This window comes from Colossoma macropomum, unplaced genomic scaffold (assembly GCF_904425465.1).
Source record: "Colossoma macropomum unplaced genomic scaffold, Colossoma_macropomum, whole genome shotgun sequence".
Classification (NCBI taxonomy): domain Eukaryota; kingdom Metazoa; phylum Chordata; class Actinopteri; order Characiformes; family Serrasalmidae; genus Colossoma; species Colossoma macropomum.
Genome location: NW_023494794.1, coordinates 2,380,094 through 2,396,557, shown reverse-complemented (window position 1 = coordinate 2,396,557; position 16,464 = coordinate 2,380,094). Strand labels below are relative to the sequence as shown.

At 38.1% G+C, this 16,464-nt stretch overlaps 1 protein-coding gene across 1 annotated transcript in view; it reads right to left on the bottom strand.

Annotated features, from left to right (window-relative positions):
• Positions 1-16,464, bottom strand: part of LOC118814320 (double C2-like domain-containing protein beta) — a 125,793-nt gene that overhangs the window by 15,760 nt on the left and 93,569 nt on the right. Inside the window, exon 5 of the mRNA XM_036579867.1 lies at positions 5,106-5,232. Within this exon, the coding sequence (XP_036435760.1) occupies positions 5,106-5,232 (127 nt within the window). The remainder of the gene's footprint in view (positions 1-5,105; positions 5,233-16,464) is intronic.

The window sequence follows — 16,464 nt, the reverse complement described above, 5'->3', positions numbered from 1 at the left end:
CAAATCTACACTTCGAGTGTGCGAGTAAAGGTATCTCATCAGCCCCTTTTCATTAACGCTGCCCAGTCCGACAGGTCTTGGATCAGCCTGACACTTTGACCTTGCTTGCGAAGCCTTGTCTGCCTCTCTGTCAAGGCTGAAATGGTTCGCCTGGCGTTGTGATGAAGTGTATCGACTTGCTTCCCTCCACACATTCTTTCTTTTTCACACTACTGGAAATGTAATGCAACAGTTTTGATATTTGCAGTGCTGTCTACAGTGACACTCTCAAAAATAAAGGTTCCTGAATAGAACCCATGGTCCTAGGAAAAAATTCAATCCGTATAGAACAAGGTTCTCATAACCTTAAAAAGGTCCCTCAGGCTCACACATCTCATTTACAGAAAGGTCCTTTAAACCTTTTTCACAGTAACCATAAAATGCAATTTCCACTTGTTTCGAAGGTCCCTCTGTTAAACTTCATCTAAAGTAATATTTTTTCTTTAAAAGTTTATGGAATATATTTACACAGAAAAGTGCATGATTAATTAAAACCGGAAGCGAACTGTTTTTTTTCTTTGTAGGTGAGTCAATAATTATGTATAGACATAAATATAACAGTTTTAAACGCTATTTTTATTGGGGCAGTTGTACACAATTTTTGGATGTGAAGAAAGCTGCAGCTTTCACAACACTTCACACACAGAGAGACAACCGCATCCTAGTTAATCTGATAACAGAGTCACAGGGAAAAATGTTTTATTTGATTATATAAACGAAAAATATCAGTAACACATCATTTGGATGGTCTATTGTAGATGCTTTCAACTAAATATCCATTAAATGCAACTGAGCTTGAAGTTGAGTGTTATTCGGATGGTCCACTGTAGATGCTTGTAAATGCTCAGTCTGTCTTTAAGTAACTTTCAACTAAAAACAAATTCAGTGTGAAAGATTTTATTAAATCTATCCCTAACCCTAAACCTAACCCTAACCTCAAGAAAAAACCTACACCTACTCTTAATCCTCATCCTAACCATAATGTTGTTGATAATCAACTGAACATCACCAGAAAGTCTGTTAATGATTTAAGTATCTGTAGATCATCTACAGGGGACCATCCAAATAAAGTGTGGCCAAAATATCAGCGTCAATTTCTAGTCTGCTGACAGAATGGCCACGAGTCTGCAGAAAGAGGCTAAAGAACAACCCATTGAAAGGTTCTTTAGAGAACTAGAAGTGGTTCTTCTATGGCAGCCTTTTTGACACCTTTATATTTATGTGTAATTCAGGAAATTTAGTAGATGCTTGGGTGAAGAAAAAGAGTAATTTGAACTTATAATGAGTTATTCCAGAATCCTCTAAAGCTCATGTGTCAAATGTCAGGCCCGTGGCACAATCCTATCCGGCCTGCAACATAATTAGAATTTTCTGTTAATATTAGACTGTTTCACAAAATAAGCTGCACTATAATCCCCAGCATGGACTGCAATGTGATGTGCGTGCCAACCCCCTTCCCCCAACAACAATCCATGGGACAGCAGTTACACCACAACTCCACCACACCAGTCATATCACCAACCACCATAGCTGCGTTTCAGCAGTCCAACCAATATAAACAGCTAGCTACCTAAGAAACCACCTAGGTAGCTAAAAAAATTACCAAAAGAGAAGTGGACAGTGAACACAGGGGATTTCAAGACAGGTAAGAGCTCAAATACCTTTTCACTTCTAATAAGGACAAACCTATCTGTGTCGTTTGCGGAGATGGCGTGGCCATAATGAAAGAATACAAAACACAGTGACAAATATGGAGAGTTGTACAGACAGCTGAGGCAACAGAAAGTGACAGAGATACATCTGGCCTTTCTTTGGCCCATAGATTTGGTGAGATCTTAAACATGGCCCTTTTAGTGGTTAAGTTTGACTCCCCTGCTCTAAAGTACTTGTTTGTGTCATTAAAGGAAAGAATCCACTATTTCCCTTTTTACCCTTAAGTACCCTTATCAACTCTATCTGTTGCAGGTGGATTGGTGGAATGCTTAGCATGAGCTTTCCTTCCTCATAGAAACCCTATTCAGCTTGTATCAAGGATAAATATCAGTCCTCTAGATCCCTCTGCAAGTTCACAATTTACTTTCATTTCAGCTCCCAATGCTCCTGAGCCAAGTAATCAAGAGCTGTAGAACCTCCGACCTTTCACATACTTCTAAACATACTCCACTTACTTCTTGTGGCTGAAATGAAATACGCTGCACAGTGTTTCTTTGAAGTCATTTCACATATTTACTGAAGCATAAGCTTCTTTTTTTGTCAAACCCAGTTTGTCATCATACAGCCTGTAAGCCACAAAGAGTAAAACCTACAGTGCTGCAGTTTTGTTCCCCATTTAACATAAGACAGAACACTTCTGTTCTGAAAGACTACTGAAAGTTGTTTCATTTTGAGGGAGGGACATGGATGTACAAGCAGGTAACAGGTCATCAGGCAACAATCAAATTGGTTAGCTTCTGTGTTAACTACTAAAGTGCCTATAAATGACCAAATGAGGAAAACAAAGTAGATACTGTTGCTTTGCTTCTACTGTAATGTTATGAGCAGATCATTTAGTAGAAAAATGGGGAAAATCAATCAATCCTTTTTCACAGTAGCCATAAAATGCCACTCCTGCCTGTTTTGAAGTCCCACATTTGAACTATGCATTTTCTCTTAATAACGTTGAAGAAATATATTTGTATGATGAAAATGTTTTGTCTACTTTCTATAGCAGGAGTTTCTCAGCCCTCCTCTTTCACCCCTTATTGCTTACCAGCAGCTCAACACAGAGTTATAACATTTGACCCACAGTCAACAGTGTCCTAGTTAATCTGCTAACAGTTACAGGAAGAATAATTTATTTGAATAGATTAACTGTCATTTCTATTTTGCTAGCAGAATGGCCACAAGGGGGGCTGCAAAAGTACATCACTTCAGCTATATTTTAACTCATCAGTCAATACTTTAGGTCGAAATGAACAATGGAAAAACTAGAAAACGTTCACCCCAACTTTACACTAATCCAGTATTAAAACCAGAACTCCACATCATTGCTACTCTTGGAAAGCCACCATTCACCATACATAATAACACCATACAAGATACTGCTTTACAAAACGTATATGGAGTATTCAGTGAAATGAATCTGTCAAAAAGTGCTTTTCTCATACTACACCTCTATGCCAGGCACACTTATTATAGCGATAATAAACATGCATAAGCTTAAAATCCTGTTTGTTTTTTGGTCTGTCCATGGAATTTCACTATCGCAATTCCATGGATAGACCATGGGACTAAAGCCTCTCCAAGACTAAGTGACTAAATTCAACACTGCTGGTTGATCTGATCATTTTGGAAAACGTCTTTGCTAAAATGATATATTCATGATGCCCTTATAAAGGCTGTCTGAGAGAAAATGGCAGAATTCCTCTTTAAAAGACTTTAAACACCTGAAGATAGAGCACTGGCTTTTGCATATGTGCCTAAGTGGATTTGAAAGGGATTCTCAGCTAAAAACGAGCAACAAAAGAAAGGAGCAACTCATAACCTGCAACAGTTACAGGCCTTTGATGAATTGGGTTCATTTAGCATTTTCTGATATGGGACGTGAATGACTCTGGTTTAATAAGAGGGGTACTCTGAGAGCCAGAGAATAGGCCGCAGATATAGATAATGTCGTGCTGAGGGGGAAATGCGCACCTCATCCATTCATGCTGCTGTGCTTATTGCCTCTGGAACCTGTTCACATAATTCCGACACTGTACAATGTACCGGCAGACTCAGGAAAGCCTGGGCAGGGGTGCCTTTCCATTAACTGATAAAAGTAAGGTTTATTTGTGGATCTATTCAGTGTGTGTACGTGTGTGTACCTGTAGCTTGGCATAATCTGCGGCAGAGGCTAAAGAAAGCACTCTTTAGTTGGGCGACTGTTAAGGTGTCTTTCACGACATTGCACAATATATCGTTTGTTAATCACAGAAGATATGGAGGGTTTAGTTTCACAACACATTAAATGTCACTTTCATTAATTAACGCCACCTTTTGTTAAAGAATTAAAATGTGTTTTTGACAAAGTGCATTATACATCAACAGTGATTGCTTTCAAATGTCTTTATACATTATTGAAGATAAAATAGGGACGTTTTTGAAGGGACCTTGTGAAATGTCATCAGAGGTTCACCCATGTGTTTTAATACATTGCAAGTCATATCACAACTGCAATGTGATATATGACAATGTAGTATAGTAGTGATATAGTACAGAAGAAGCTCTAGTTAAGCTCGAGTTAACCAGAATACTGAATTACTGCCTTAATTCCGTGTCTAAATGCACCATTTCCACTGCTGGATTTAGCTGCAATTGGCATTTATTTATTTTGATACACTTTATTGCTTTTTAAATATTACTACATGTATCACAAAAACCTAAAACATCAAACAACAGAAAGAAAACGCATTGCCAAAAAATATTGCAGAGTAAACAGGGGCCTAGACAACACAAATAAACATGAACTCAGGTCAAACATTCTTGCATCCTAATCAATACAAAAAAATACTGATTCAAAGTGAACCATGTTTAAGATGTGCTGTTTGATATACGCATGTTGCTTTTTTAGGGGGTACAAACAGTGATCGATTTCTAATTAGGCTGAACTGATATGCAATTTTAGGAGCGACAATAATCAATTCAGCATCTGATATGCATCTTTGTAATCCGCCTTCATTCTTCCATCCTCTAAAGGCAGCTTGCATGATTGTATGATCTGTAGCGATAAACAAGCTGTTCTCCTCTGATGCTGTTTTTATAAGCGTCTGCACTTGTGCCTTTGCATTCAAGAGCTTTGTCGTCGGAAACGTAGGGGATTGAGAGGATTTGGAAAAATAAGGAATAACCTTAAACGACTAAAACAATTCTTTCCTCAGCTAAGATAAAAGGATAAAGTCAGTAAAAAGTCATAAATTCGGGTATCAGAATGGTTTCTGAAGCTCCCAAGTGAAGCTTTAAGTGCCACATTAACGATAATTCTGATAACACAAGAAGGCAGCATTGCACAACGTCTCTGATTGGTTCAATGACTGCAGATTACTCACAGGCAGCTGCTTCTCCAGGCAGTTGTAGAAGTTCTTGGTCTGGTTGGGCTTGAGCTTCTTCAGGGGGATCCGTGTCTCTCCGATGAATTCGTTGTGGCGGAATTTGTCCTCGTCACACACTGAAATCCTGCAAAGAACGACAACAGTAACCACAGGGGCGAGATTAGATGAGTCGGTGGGGAAGGAGGATCAAAAGACTCATTAGAGTTACAAGTAGGAGAAAAAGAGGCAGAGATGAGGATATTGGAAGTCAATAATGTAATTAGGTGTACTTAAACAGGGCAGTGTGGCAGCCACCGGGATCCAGCACTCATCGGGGCCAAATTTTCATGGATCTGTTAATCCAATTTCTCTTACTGAAATCGTGCCCTACCATCAACCCTTTCTCACCAGAGCTTTCTGCCTGTTTTGGAGGTCCCTTTATGATGAACTATGGTTTTTTTAATTCAATAATGTTGATGGAATATTTTTAGATGGAAATGTGTATGATCTACAAAACCAGAGGCAAACTGAACTTTCCTCTTTGCAGCTGAGCAAGCAAGTCAAAAGGACCAGGGCATGTTTGACAAACCAGGATTTATGATTTACTTAGAATCAGAGTTTTTATTGGTCAAGAGAGATTTCACTTACAAACCACTTACAAAACTTACTTAACCAGACAACTTAAGTCTAAAGTCAGGCCTGTCCAATAAAAGAAGAGTTGAAAGACGTTAGTATTGGCCAGGTCTCACTTTTGGCTTATCAAGCTTGCTGATATATCCTGCTTTGTGAGTTTAACCACTGTAATACAAGAAGGATTTAATCTCACTGTCTGTTTCACTTTGCTACTTATTGCACGAAATGTTCTCTTGTCCTGAAGCTTTCATAAACTTGTAGAGCAAAATCTGATCCCGGCTGGCCAAGGAGAAAGTTTTTGCTAATTTGAATCCAATACACAGTGGCTGAACAGCTACGTGCCACAGATACTTGCCTCAGGCAGTGAAGTTATGCCATATTATCTTTTTAGTGTAAACCTTTCATTTGCATCAAACTTGCTCAGTGTGAAATGAGATTTCTGTGCTGTCTGCTGTATCAAGTAGGGCCAACTGATGTGGGGGGAAAGACACCTGTTTTCCTTTTGCACAGATGATAATTACATTTGGCTGGATGCGGATAATTGTTCATAAAGAACAGAAAAATTCTCCAGGGCTGCGTTTCCCAGAAGCATTGCCGCTTCAAATTCATCCTAACCGTTAAAGACGCCATCTAAATGATCACCATTTTCTGCTATCTTATGATGATCTTGGTGCTATGATGCACTTGGGATAAACAGCCATGAAACATTTTTAATTTCAAATTTGTGCAGATGAGGCAAATAACGAGTCAATTGCTGATTTTTTTTGCCTCATTTGATGCCACAGAAGAACTACTTTTAGAACCATATTTAAAGAAGCGATTTGTGAGTGTGTAGAACCTTTTAAAGGTTTAAAAAACTTTCACATAATGTCAAGATTCTGTATCAATTTAAGGGTTCTTCCTAGAACCTTTACATTATGTGGAAGTTCTCTAAACTTAAAAAGGTTCTTCACACGTCTCCACATTCTTTAAGAATTAGCCTTTGAAAAGTACACACGAATCTTATTTGGCACCTTTTAATAGTGTAGCTCTAGCATTCCTCCATAGCATGTGAATCTTTGTGAGCAACCACTTATGCAACACTGTGGGACAGGTGGTTAGTCAGTGTTCCAGGCTGCCCACAACTAGTGGGCAGTTTTACAAATACCTGCCTCTCAGAGAGAAATGACTGAGCCGTAACAGTTGTACTAGTTGTTCTTTGGTTGATGCATTAATAATTCACTGAAGGAACTATAGGTAAAATTTTAACTTTTAAATAAATAGCCATTTAATGACTGTGTAGACTTATAAACAGTATTTTTTAAATTGGTTTCAAGCATTAAATGAAGGCTGTACCCAGTACACAAAACATCGTACTTTGGAGCAACGCCAAAGAAGAACTACTTTTAGCTCCACTAAGAATCCTTCAGGTTTTATAAATGAGATTTGTAAGCATCAAGAACATTTATAAAGTTTAAAAACCTCCACAAAGTGTAAAGGCTGCATCATTCAAATTAAGTTCTTTTCTTAAACCCTTGTGTCCAAACTAAGAACCATTTAAGAACCTTTAAGCTCTTATGTTTAGGAGTGTATGGGCTGGTTTTGTGGTGGATGGATTAAGCCTAGTCTTGGATTAAACTGCCAATGGTGTCAATGGTGGTTCATCATTAAAAACCCCATTACACTTAACCAGCCCTACACACTCAAAACTGATGGTTCAAGGGATCTTTAGTAAAGCAACAATTCTATTTAGAACCCTGACTTCTACATACAAGCATTTCAAGCTTAAATGGTTCTTTGCATGGTGAAATGGTTCTTCAGATTGACAGAGAATGTTTTTGAAAATGGTCCTACATAGCACCAGAAAGTGTTCTTCTATTGTTACAGGTTTGACTCTGTAACAATAATAGAACCCTTTTTGATGCTATACAGAAAGACTTTTAAAAAAGGCTCTATATAGTACCATATACAACACATTCCCCATCAATCTGAAGAACATTTCACCATGCAAAGAACCATTTAAGCATGAAATGGTTCTATATAGAATCATTGCCTTTACAAAAGAACCCTTGAAGAACCATGTTTTTTCAGTGCGTATGTGTAACCGCAGCATTGTGCTTTTCAGTCAGTCAGTGCTTCAGAAGCCAGAGCTGGTCTGACTAATCTGGCTGACTAATTTAAATACTGTACTGTATTTATTTTTACAAAGGGCACAAGTGCACTGATCCAGCAAAGCAAGGGTGAAAACAGGGTGATCATACAGGCTCAAATATTATCTCACAGAAAGTTTAGCTTGTAGTAGAACAAAACAGCAGCAGACTCATCAAACATGAAGCACCACGGTTAAGAATTCACCAGAACATCCGGCTAAAAGAATACACCTTCTAAATTCTAGACTCTATTTCTGATAAATTTGGAGGGAGCTGCTTAATATGTGAAGGTTTGGTACGCTAAGATATGGTCTAGTATACTGATCATGGATGTAACATTTGGTGAATAAATATGCAGTAAATATAACTAGTTTGGGCATGGTCTTAAGATTAACTTGTTTTGTCTCAGGAGAAATAAAACAGCTCTGTAATGAAGGCTCACTGATTTCTCTGTTTCTCTTAAACCTCCTTTATGAGAAAAGAAGAGCTTAACCTAAGCTTTTCTCTGGACACAGATGAGAAAAGCATAAGCTCTTTTATATGGTTAGGATGCTGAAGGATACAAGACAGCTATAAAAGAAAATGCTAAGATCTTACAATTTTCTCATATATTTTGATTTGAATTTGCTGAAAACTTCAAGGAAAAATCCTTTTCATTTATGTGTTACATTTCTGACTCAAAAGTAAATCGAATGTAAATGTATTTTATTACATAACTATGCCATTAATTAAGTAATTTCATGTAAATTATTTTGTACGGTGTACATTAACTCTTTTTAGGGTTCTACTGCATGTTGTAGTCATAGATACATTCAAAGGCAGATATTAAAGGCTGATGGCTTTAGCACATATGACCACAGAGTGGACCTGCCACAATTACTACATGAGCTCCCGATTGCAATTGTATAAGATGATTGCAAATATTTAAGCTGGCTGCAATTATTTTGCATAGTTAGCTTTCAAAATAAACAATTTGATTTGGGTTTAAGTTCAAAATTAATGTGGAAGAAAATGAAAAAACAAAAAGTTAAGACTTAAGACTGCACTTTAATAGTAATAGCAAATAAAGACAATGAAACCCCTCCAAAGAAAAACAAACATTATCCATTCCAACCTTTTTTGGATTATCAGTTATTTTGTTTCCTATTTTATTTTTTGCTAGCCAAACTATGCTTTATTGACATTTTAGTGACCCCTTTATTTTAAATACAGGGCATCAAACAATGCCATACCATGCTTATATGATTTTTTTATATCACATACACAGCTTTTCATTGTAAGGGCTCAATTAAACTGTTAATAGTAATTATTTATATGGCAATTAATTGTCAGCTGAAGTTTCATGATCGTGACAGGCCTATCCAACTCACTACCCTTTTTCTTTATTCAGCGAGGCCTGTAGGGGTCTCGTCAATAAGAAGCGAAGAGAATCTCCCCTCTCTCCCCATCGCTCTCCATTACATTGTGAAGGCAGATGCCAGCAGGCATGTGGGGACTGTCTCAGCTGTGCTTCGCCAAAATCCCTTTCTCTATCCATTTCAGCGTATTAGAACGGTCACCTGCTTCACCACACTGCCACACACACTGCACATGCCCACACCCCTTTGAATCCATTCTTTGAATCCATACATCGCCCCCCCCCAGCAGCATTATAACATTGGATTTCTGGTCAGATGGAACAGACATATGTGTGTCTATGTGCTATTGTCAAAGCCAATGCCTTTTCTCATTGCTATTCATGGCAAAGTTCTATGTTTGTGTGAGTGTGTGGGTGTAGGTGTGTGTGTGACTGTGTAGCTTGCTTAGGTCTTCTGCCATGTATAAAACAGGCAATCACCCACTCTCTCTCCTCACAAAAGGACTCTCTGGAGGCTCGGACGGCAGCAAACAGGGCCAATAGTTTCTGAATAGAAGCTAACGAATAGCACTTTTCTCCTAGACTTGAGGTGAGATTTCTCACCCGCACTGTAAAATTGCCAGCAGTGAATTAAACCTTAAAGGTTTCTTAGTCCAGTTTACTCTTACACAATTTAAATTGGATTCAGTGCTTTTTTTTAAGCACTGTGAAAAAGTAAACAAGTTCTTTATTTCCAGAAGATCTTTCTGAGGAGATTGAATATAAGATAAACCACCTGCATAAGGAAAGAGAAAGTTCAAGGAAAATAAAAAAAAACAAAAAAAAAGGTAGAAAAAAATGTGACTCTCAACAACCATGCCAGACCTGGTAGACCACCAAAACTGTCACCATCACATAAACAATGCTTAAAGTTTTCATCTTTAATAGACAAGAGAACAGCAAACTCCACTGTTGCTTCAGATCTGAAAAAATCCACAGGTGTTTCTGTTCATCCTTCCACTGTGAGAAGACAACTCAACACTATGAGTCTGAAACGATGTAGCTGTCAAAAAGCTGTTACTGAGAAAAGGAAACAGATAAAGAAGAAGAACATTCACAAAAATCAAACAAAGAAGCTGCTGGTGTTCTCAGAACAATGGACTGACCACCCCAGATTATATTCAGTTATTGAGGCTTCTCTGTAATTTTCTATAAAATATGTTTTCTACTTTATTTCTGATGCTAAAAAATGACTAACTGAGGACCGTTTTAACTGGAAATGAAATACATGAGAGTGACTTTTGCACAGTACTGCATGTGTTGAATTACTCGTCTAAAAGTTTCAGAAGAGGTTTTGTTTTTGTGAATGATTTTGAAGAAAGCTGAACACTAAAGTGAGTCAGCAGCCTCTTCCTTCATGGCTTTCAAGTCCTGATTTTATGTGAAGCGTCTTCACATAAACTTGTTTTAGCCATTTGATCATGCTGACTTTACAAAGTCTCGATATAAAACAATTATAGCCTTTACCCAGAAGCTCCTGTCATGCGTGGGACGGAGCATATGAAAGCTTGCTGGGGTCTAATAAGGAAAGCCTCGCTATATTCAAGTTGTTTTTCCTCAAAGGCTGCTAATTAACATATTAGTTCTAAGGAGCACGAGTTCTGTGTGAGTCAGAGCTCCTGGTCATCTCAAATAAATACTGAGAGGACTGCCATTACTAGAAAGAGGGTTAGATCATTGAAAGGTAGAAGCAAAGCAAATTTCAGTTTCTAATAAAAGCAGACTAAGTGGAAACCTATCAACTGATGTATAAGTCTATTTTTAGTCTTTAATGGAATCGTTTGACCAAAAAATAAATAAATAAGAAAAAAGCCTGGCGTTACAAGGCTAAAAAGTAGCTAAAAATAATGGAAGCTTTAGACCACCAATCAGCACTGTGCAAACTGCATGCCTAAAAAAAAAAATCACACTTGCCTCAAACCGTGTCTATGTTAAGTAATCTCAAATAGAGCTACTTATGTGGTTTCTGACATTATATGACACACTGCTTTGTCTAACAAAGGGCAAAACTGCATCACTTAGCTAAGCAGCCATCTTGAAGCCTGATTTTTGTCTGTACTTTGGTCCATTTTACAGATAAAGCACAAGTATTAGATTACTACATAAAAAGTACCGATTCGATTTACAGTTTATTTGCAAACTGATATGGAAATCGTCCCATGTTTCCAAGGTTCTATGTTCCTTCTTTAGAATTTTAGCAAAAGAAGATCTACATTCCCAAGGATATAATGCTTTTGCTAATGATCTGTTTGAACTTCGCACTCTTCACAACATTGCAAACCATTACCAAAGTTGGCATTTGTGCTAACAAAGTTAAGATTGCAAAGATTAGCAAGCTTATTAGCTTACTAGAGGCTAACCTAGCCAAAGGCAAGTGCATTCCTATTGACAAATTTGCTTCTCATTCTCCTCAGTATGACCTTTGGTAACCCCCAAGACCCTAACCATGACGGACTCTTTCAGAGGTTTGTTAATGTATCATATTATGGCATAATGCATCATCAAAAGAGCTGAGGAAATATATTGCCATGCTAACTGGTTTGGTCTCAGATTCCATTATTTCATACCTACATTAGTTTCATAGTCCTTTTCAGCAAACAATTCCTTAAATTCTTAGTAATACGGTCTAAATGTATTTGAACATACCACAAAAAACTGGGTTGGTTATGTGTATTTGGATAAGAAATGGATTTTTTGGGGTCAAAAAATTCCAGGATCCGTGCCATGAGAAGCATTTTCTAATTGAACTGTAGTCTTCAATATCACTTCTTTGCAGAAAGAAATTAGTATTAAATTGTGAAAAAAAGGGGAGAATCAAAGTTTCAGCCTTGTTGTGCGCCCCCTCACAGGTTTCCCAAAAAAATGTGATTGCAAATTGCCTTTTTTTGGATCCTTAACATCCTGAAAGGCTAATTCATAAGAAAGCCTTCATTTATCAGCACATGGAGAAGAAAGGCGCTCATGCAGCTAATTCTCTTTGAAGGGAGCTGTCGAATTCTCCAAAGCGCTGCTGCTGCTGGAGACGTCCTTTTTTTTAGATAATGTGTAACATTTATTTTTGAGGGGGGCTCTGGGCAAAGATGGGTGCAGCCCACCATTAAAACAGCATCAGGCGCAGGAGAGTGAGAGAGGGTGAATAATGAGGAAGAAGGAGCGGTGAGCGAGAGAGAGACCCTCGGAGACTGGCAGACGAAGCACCTCATCGTGCACATTTCATGCTCCGCCAATAGACATCATTACAGACACCATCTCCCACTGTCTCAGAATCTCAGTTCAGGGAAAGTACAGAGGGAGGTTTCTCTCAATGGACTCGTTAAGCTGTCCATATTCCTCGCACGGACTTTATTCTCTGATATGGACTGTCCACAGCCTTTCCAATCCAAAGAGAATCTGAAGTGGAAATGTGGGCCTACGAATCATAGCGACGTGTCATACAGAGTAGAATTTACACTGTCTGAAGTTAAAGCAACAGATGGGGCAAAAATCTAATTAGTACATTACCCCAAATGCAGTCAGTCAGCCAAGACATGCTTGGTGCTGAAAGCATGCTTCTTTAGTTTTGCACTGAAGTATGAGGCTAACACAGCTAACAAGTAGCAAGGAACTTTATGCTGCACGATGCATATTACCTCATACATACTGCCTCAAACTGAGTTGTTGAAGAGATAAGATATAAACACTGCTACAGTTTCAAAACATACCGTTTACTCTTCAGTCCATACAGTCCATAACAGTGTGTTTTGTTTCTGTGATGTCATAAAAATGACACATTTACATATATCTGCCTACTTTGCAGACTGCTTTTTGAATGAGGCACTATTCAGAGCCACCATTCAGAACAGAGCTCATTTACATATATCAGTCTTAACAGAACAGTAACAAACACAGCCTGTTTAATTGTAAGAGAGGTTGGAAAATAGTTAAATGTAAAAATGAATTTTGGGTACATAACATACTTTTGTCCATTTCTGTAGATAACAGTATGTTAACTATATAAGCATGCAGGGATGCAGGTAGGTGTTGAGGACTGACATTTATTTATTTATTTATTTATTTTTTGCCCAATTTCTCTGTATTTTAGCCATATCCAATTCCACTCCCCTGAGTTGGTCTCCCATCATCCACTGATGCTGTCAAGCTGGGCGGGTGAAGGCTACCATGTGCTTTTACTGAGACATGTACATCTTTTCACACTACCATTATCGCAGTGTCACTGCACAGCTCAACACGTTTGAAGGAGAACACTAACTGCTAATTCTGTGACATCAGCTAACAGACACCCACACTGGCTAGCTCATCACGCTGAGTAATGGGGGGAGAAGAAACACCATCCTACCCACCCGGAGAGTTAAGAAAGAGCCCTGGGGGTGCTGAAATTTTAAGCAGCGTATGCATATGTGACACACACCATGACATTATGTTAAATTATGAAACTTTTTACATATTTGCAACAAACAAAATGTGTCATAATGTGCTATAATGAGGTGAGAGATGACAATACAGCTCTACATATACAAGCAGTAACCGCTGATGCACGCCCTGCCTTTGGATAACTTTATGCAAATTTGCTGTGCTACAACCAATCAGATTGTTGATATGTGGTGCAGTAACTGATCACACCCACACGCTGAAGATTCAACACTCACACGCATGCTGAGCATAAGATAATTACAATGGCTTTCATATTCAAAACAAAGGAGCTGATTATTTCTGTTGAAAATATGCTATTTTGGGGCACAGAACATGACTGTGGAGGCCTGAATCTGCTTGTGCTTTAGCGACACGCCCCAAAGGTGACCAACAGTTGGCAAGAATGTAAACTTGCTTTGCAGCAAAAATGCAGCATTAACTTACAGTGCATGGCTTTTGCAAATTCTGAAGATATTTAAATAAAACCAAATCAAAATACAAACACCACTCAATAACAAGCACACACAGATCTTCACTGCATTCAAAATATTTTCTGTTGTTTTACTACTTTTCTTTTATTACATTTAGCAGTTCTTGTTAAACTATCCTGAAATCGAGAGATGCTGCAGCCCCCACTTCTTGTGAGTCTATTTCTTCTTAACAATTCAACAGTTTGAGGAAATTGTGTGATGAATTAGACATGCAGTTTGCTCAGTGCTAATTGGTCGAGTACTTATTAACCTTGTTGCTCCAGTGCAAAACCAAAGAAGCAAACCTCAGACATCAAACATGTCTTGGTTAAACAACTATATTTAGATTAGGGGGAAATGGTGTAAATTAGATTTTTCGCCAAACTGTCATTTTAAAGCTGCCACCAAAGTGGCTTGTTGTGGGGAACGGCAACTTTCAGGACCATCCTGCAGGCTACAGCTCCTAAATGGAAGAGGTAAAGCATAAATCCACACTGCACACACTCTAAGCTCAGCGGAAATCAATAGGAAGTGTCGCAGTAACCAGCGCTGTTGACAGTTGAGATAAATCTGTAAAGAGGGTGCCATAACCACACTGCAGTAAATCAGCTCAAGTAAATATTGAAGTCAGTCAACTGTAAGAGATACTAAAGAAATCAAAAAGTTTTCACTGTTGCTTTAAATGTGGTCAACAATGTACATGACCCTCAACATTGAGATTTTCAGGGGGTGCAAATCAGCCTCAAAATCAGCCTGATTACCCTGTAGTGTGGGTCAGGCATGAACTGACACAGGGAGAGTGTTACAGAGGTAATGATGTGCCACTCATGAATGAGTCGGCTCTTTGAGCCAGCTCTTTTAGATGAATGCTGGAAGCTGACTCAAGTTGAACAGCCATAAAAAAGTTAGTTAAACTCCATTCTTGGAGGGCCAGTGTTCAGAACAAATCTGATTCAATTCATCTGTTCATTGCCAAGATTTGTGTGTGTGCTTGAGTAGAGGAGCTACCAAACTATGAATTTCATGCTGGTCTAAACTTGTCTAAGCTGGTTTATGCTGGTTTAGCTGGTCACTCAGCATGGTCATGCTGGTTGACCAGTATTCCAGAATCCAAAACCCAAAATATGCTGGATTTGCTAATGACCAGCTATGCTGATTTATTTTTTTTTCTAGCAGGGATCCTATGACACACTTACTTAAAATTCATCCAGTGAAACGTCTTATATAAATCAGTAATATAATAATATTATAATAAATCAGTTTGACTGTCACCTGTGTATAGTCTGTGCAGCATTAACAGATTGCATTGCTGCTTGTTACGGTATTATGTACTGCACTGAGGATACAATGAACAGTCATAGCCTACAACATGTAGGCTATTTGAGGTAATAGCAAAATAACAAAGATCAGCTATCTTTTGCAAAATTTGTCATCAAGGTAAAATGGTAATGCAGACGGATAGAAGGAATAAACAACTCTCAAATATATCAAAAACCTTGAATATCTGGTGATCAAATTACCCACTGACATTTTTGTCAAAAATGCATGCATAATAAAAGAGAAGCTGAAATCTCTTAGATTGGTTTCTGCCTAATAGTTTACTTTAGTTTTTATAAGAAACAACATGCAATAAAATGTTATTTTGTTCATTAGTAGCATGAGCAAGATTTTAAATAGAAGGCAAAACAAGCCGTGATATATCCAACTTTGGCTGAGTTTCAAAAACTGGCAATGTTATAGAACCAAGAGCCATTCAGGAGCTGAAAGAGCTCTTATTGGTGAGTTGAGCCAATAAAATGATTTGCAGAAAAGAGCCAGAATGCATATCACTAGCTTGAGAAGCCTCTACTGTGATTTATGCTTCAACCATTAGCAGTTTATTGTACAGCGTAAAATAGTAGTTTATACAGGTCAGACTACCAATATGAACACACCTACTCATGAAGGGTTCTTCTTCATTTTTCCTTTTTTTTATGGTGCTTTTCAATTAAAACTCTGAATTGACACATACGGAATCATGAAATGACCAAAGAAGTGTTTTTCTATTTTAGTTTATTTCACAGAAGCCCCCTTTGCCTTGATAAAGCTTTACACACTCTTGCCGTTCTCTTAAGCACCTTTATGAGGAACCCCCTGAGATGCTTTTCTAACAGGCTTGAAAAGCATGAAGAAGTATTCTGAACAACTACTTGTTGGATGAAATTAAAAAATAAGAATTTCTCCATCACTCAGTAAACAAAGGGCCAGGTGAGGTGAGTCCAAACTCTTGACTTGTACTAAAAACTGTATGTGTACATATGGAGCTGTCAGGTACTGCTTAAAGCACAACTTAGCTCTGC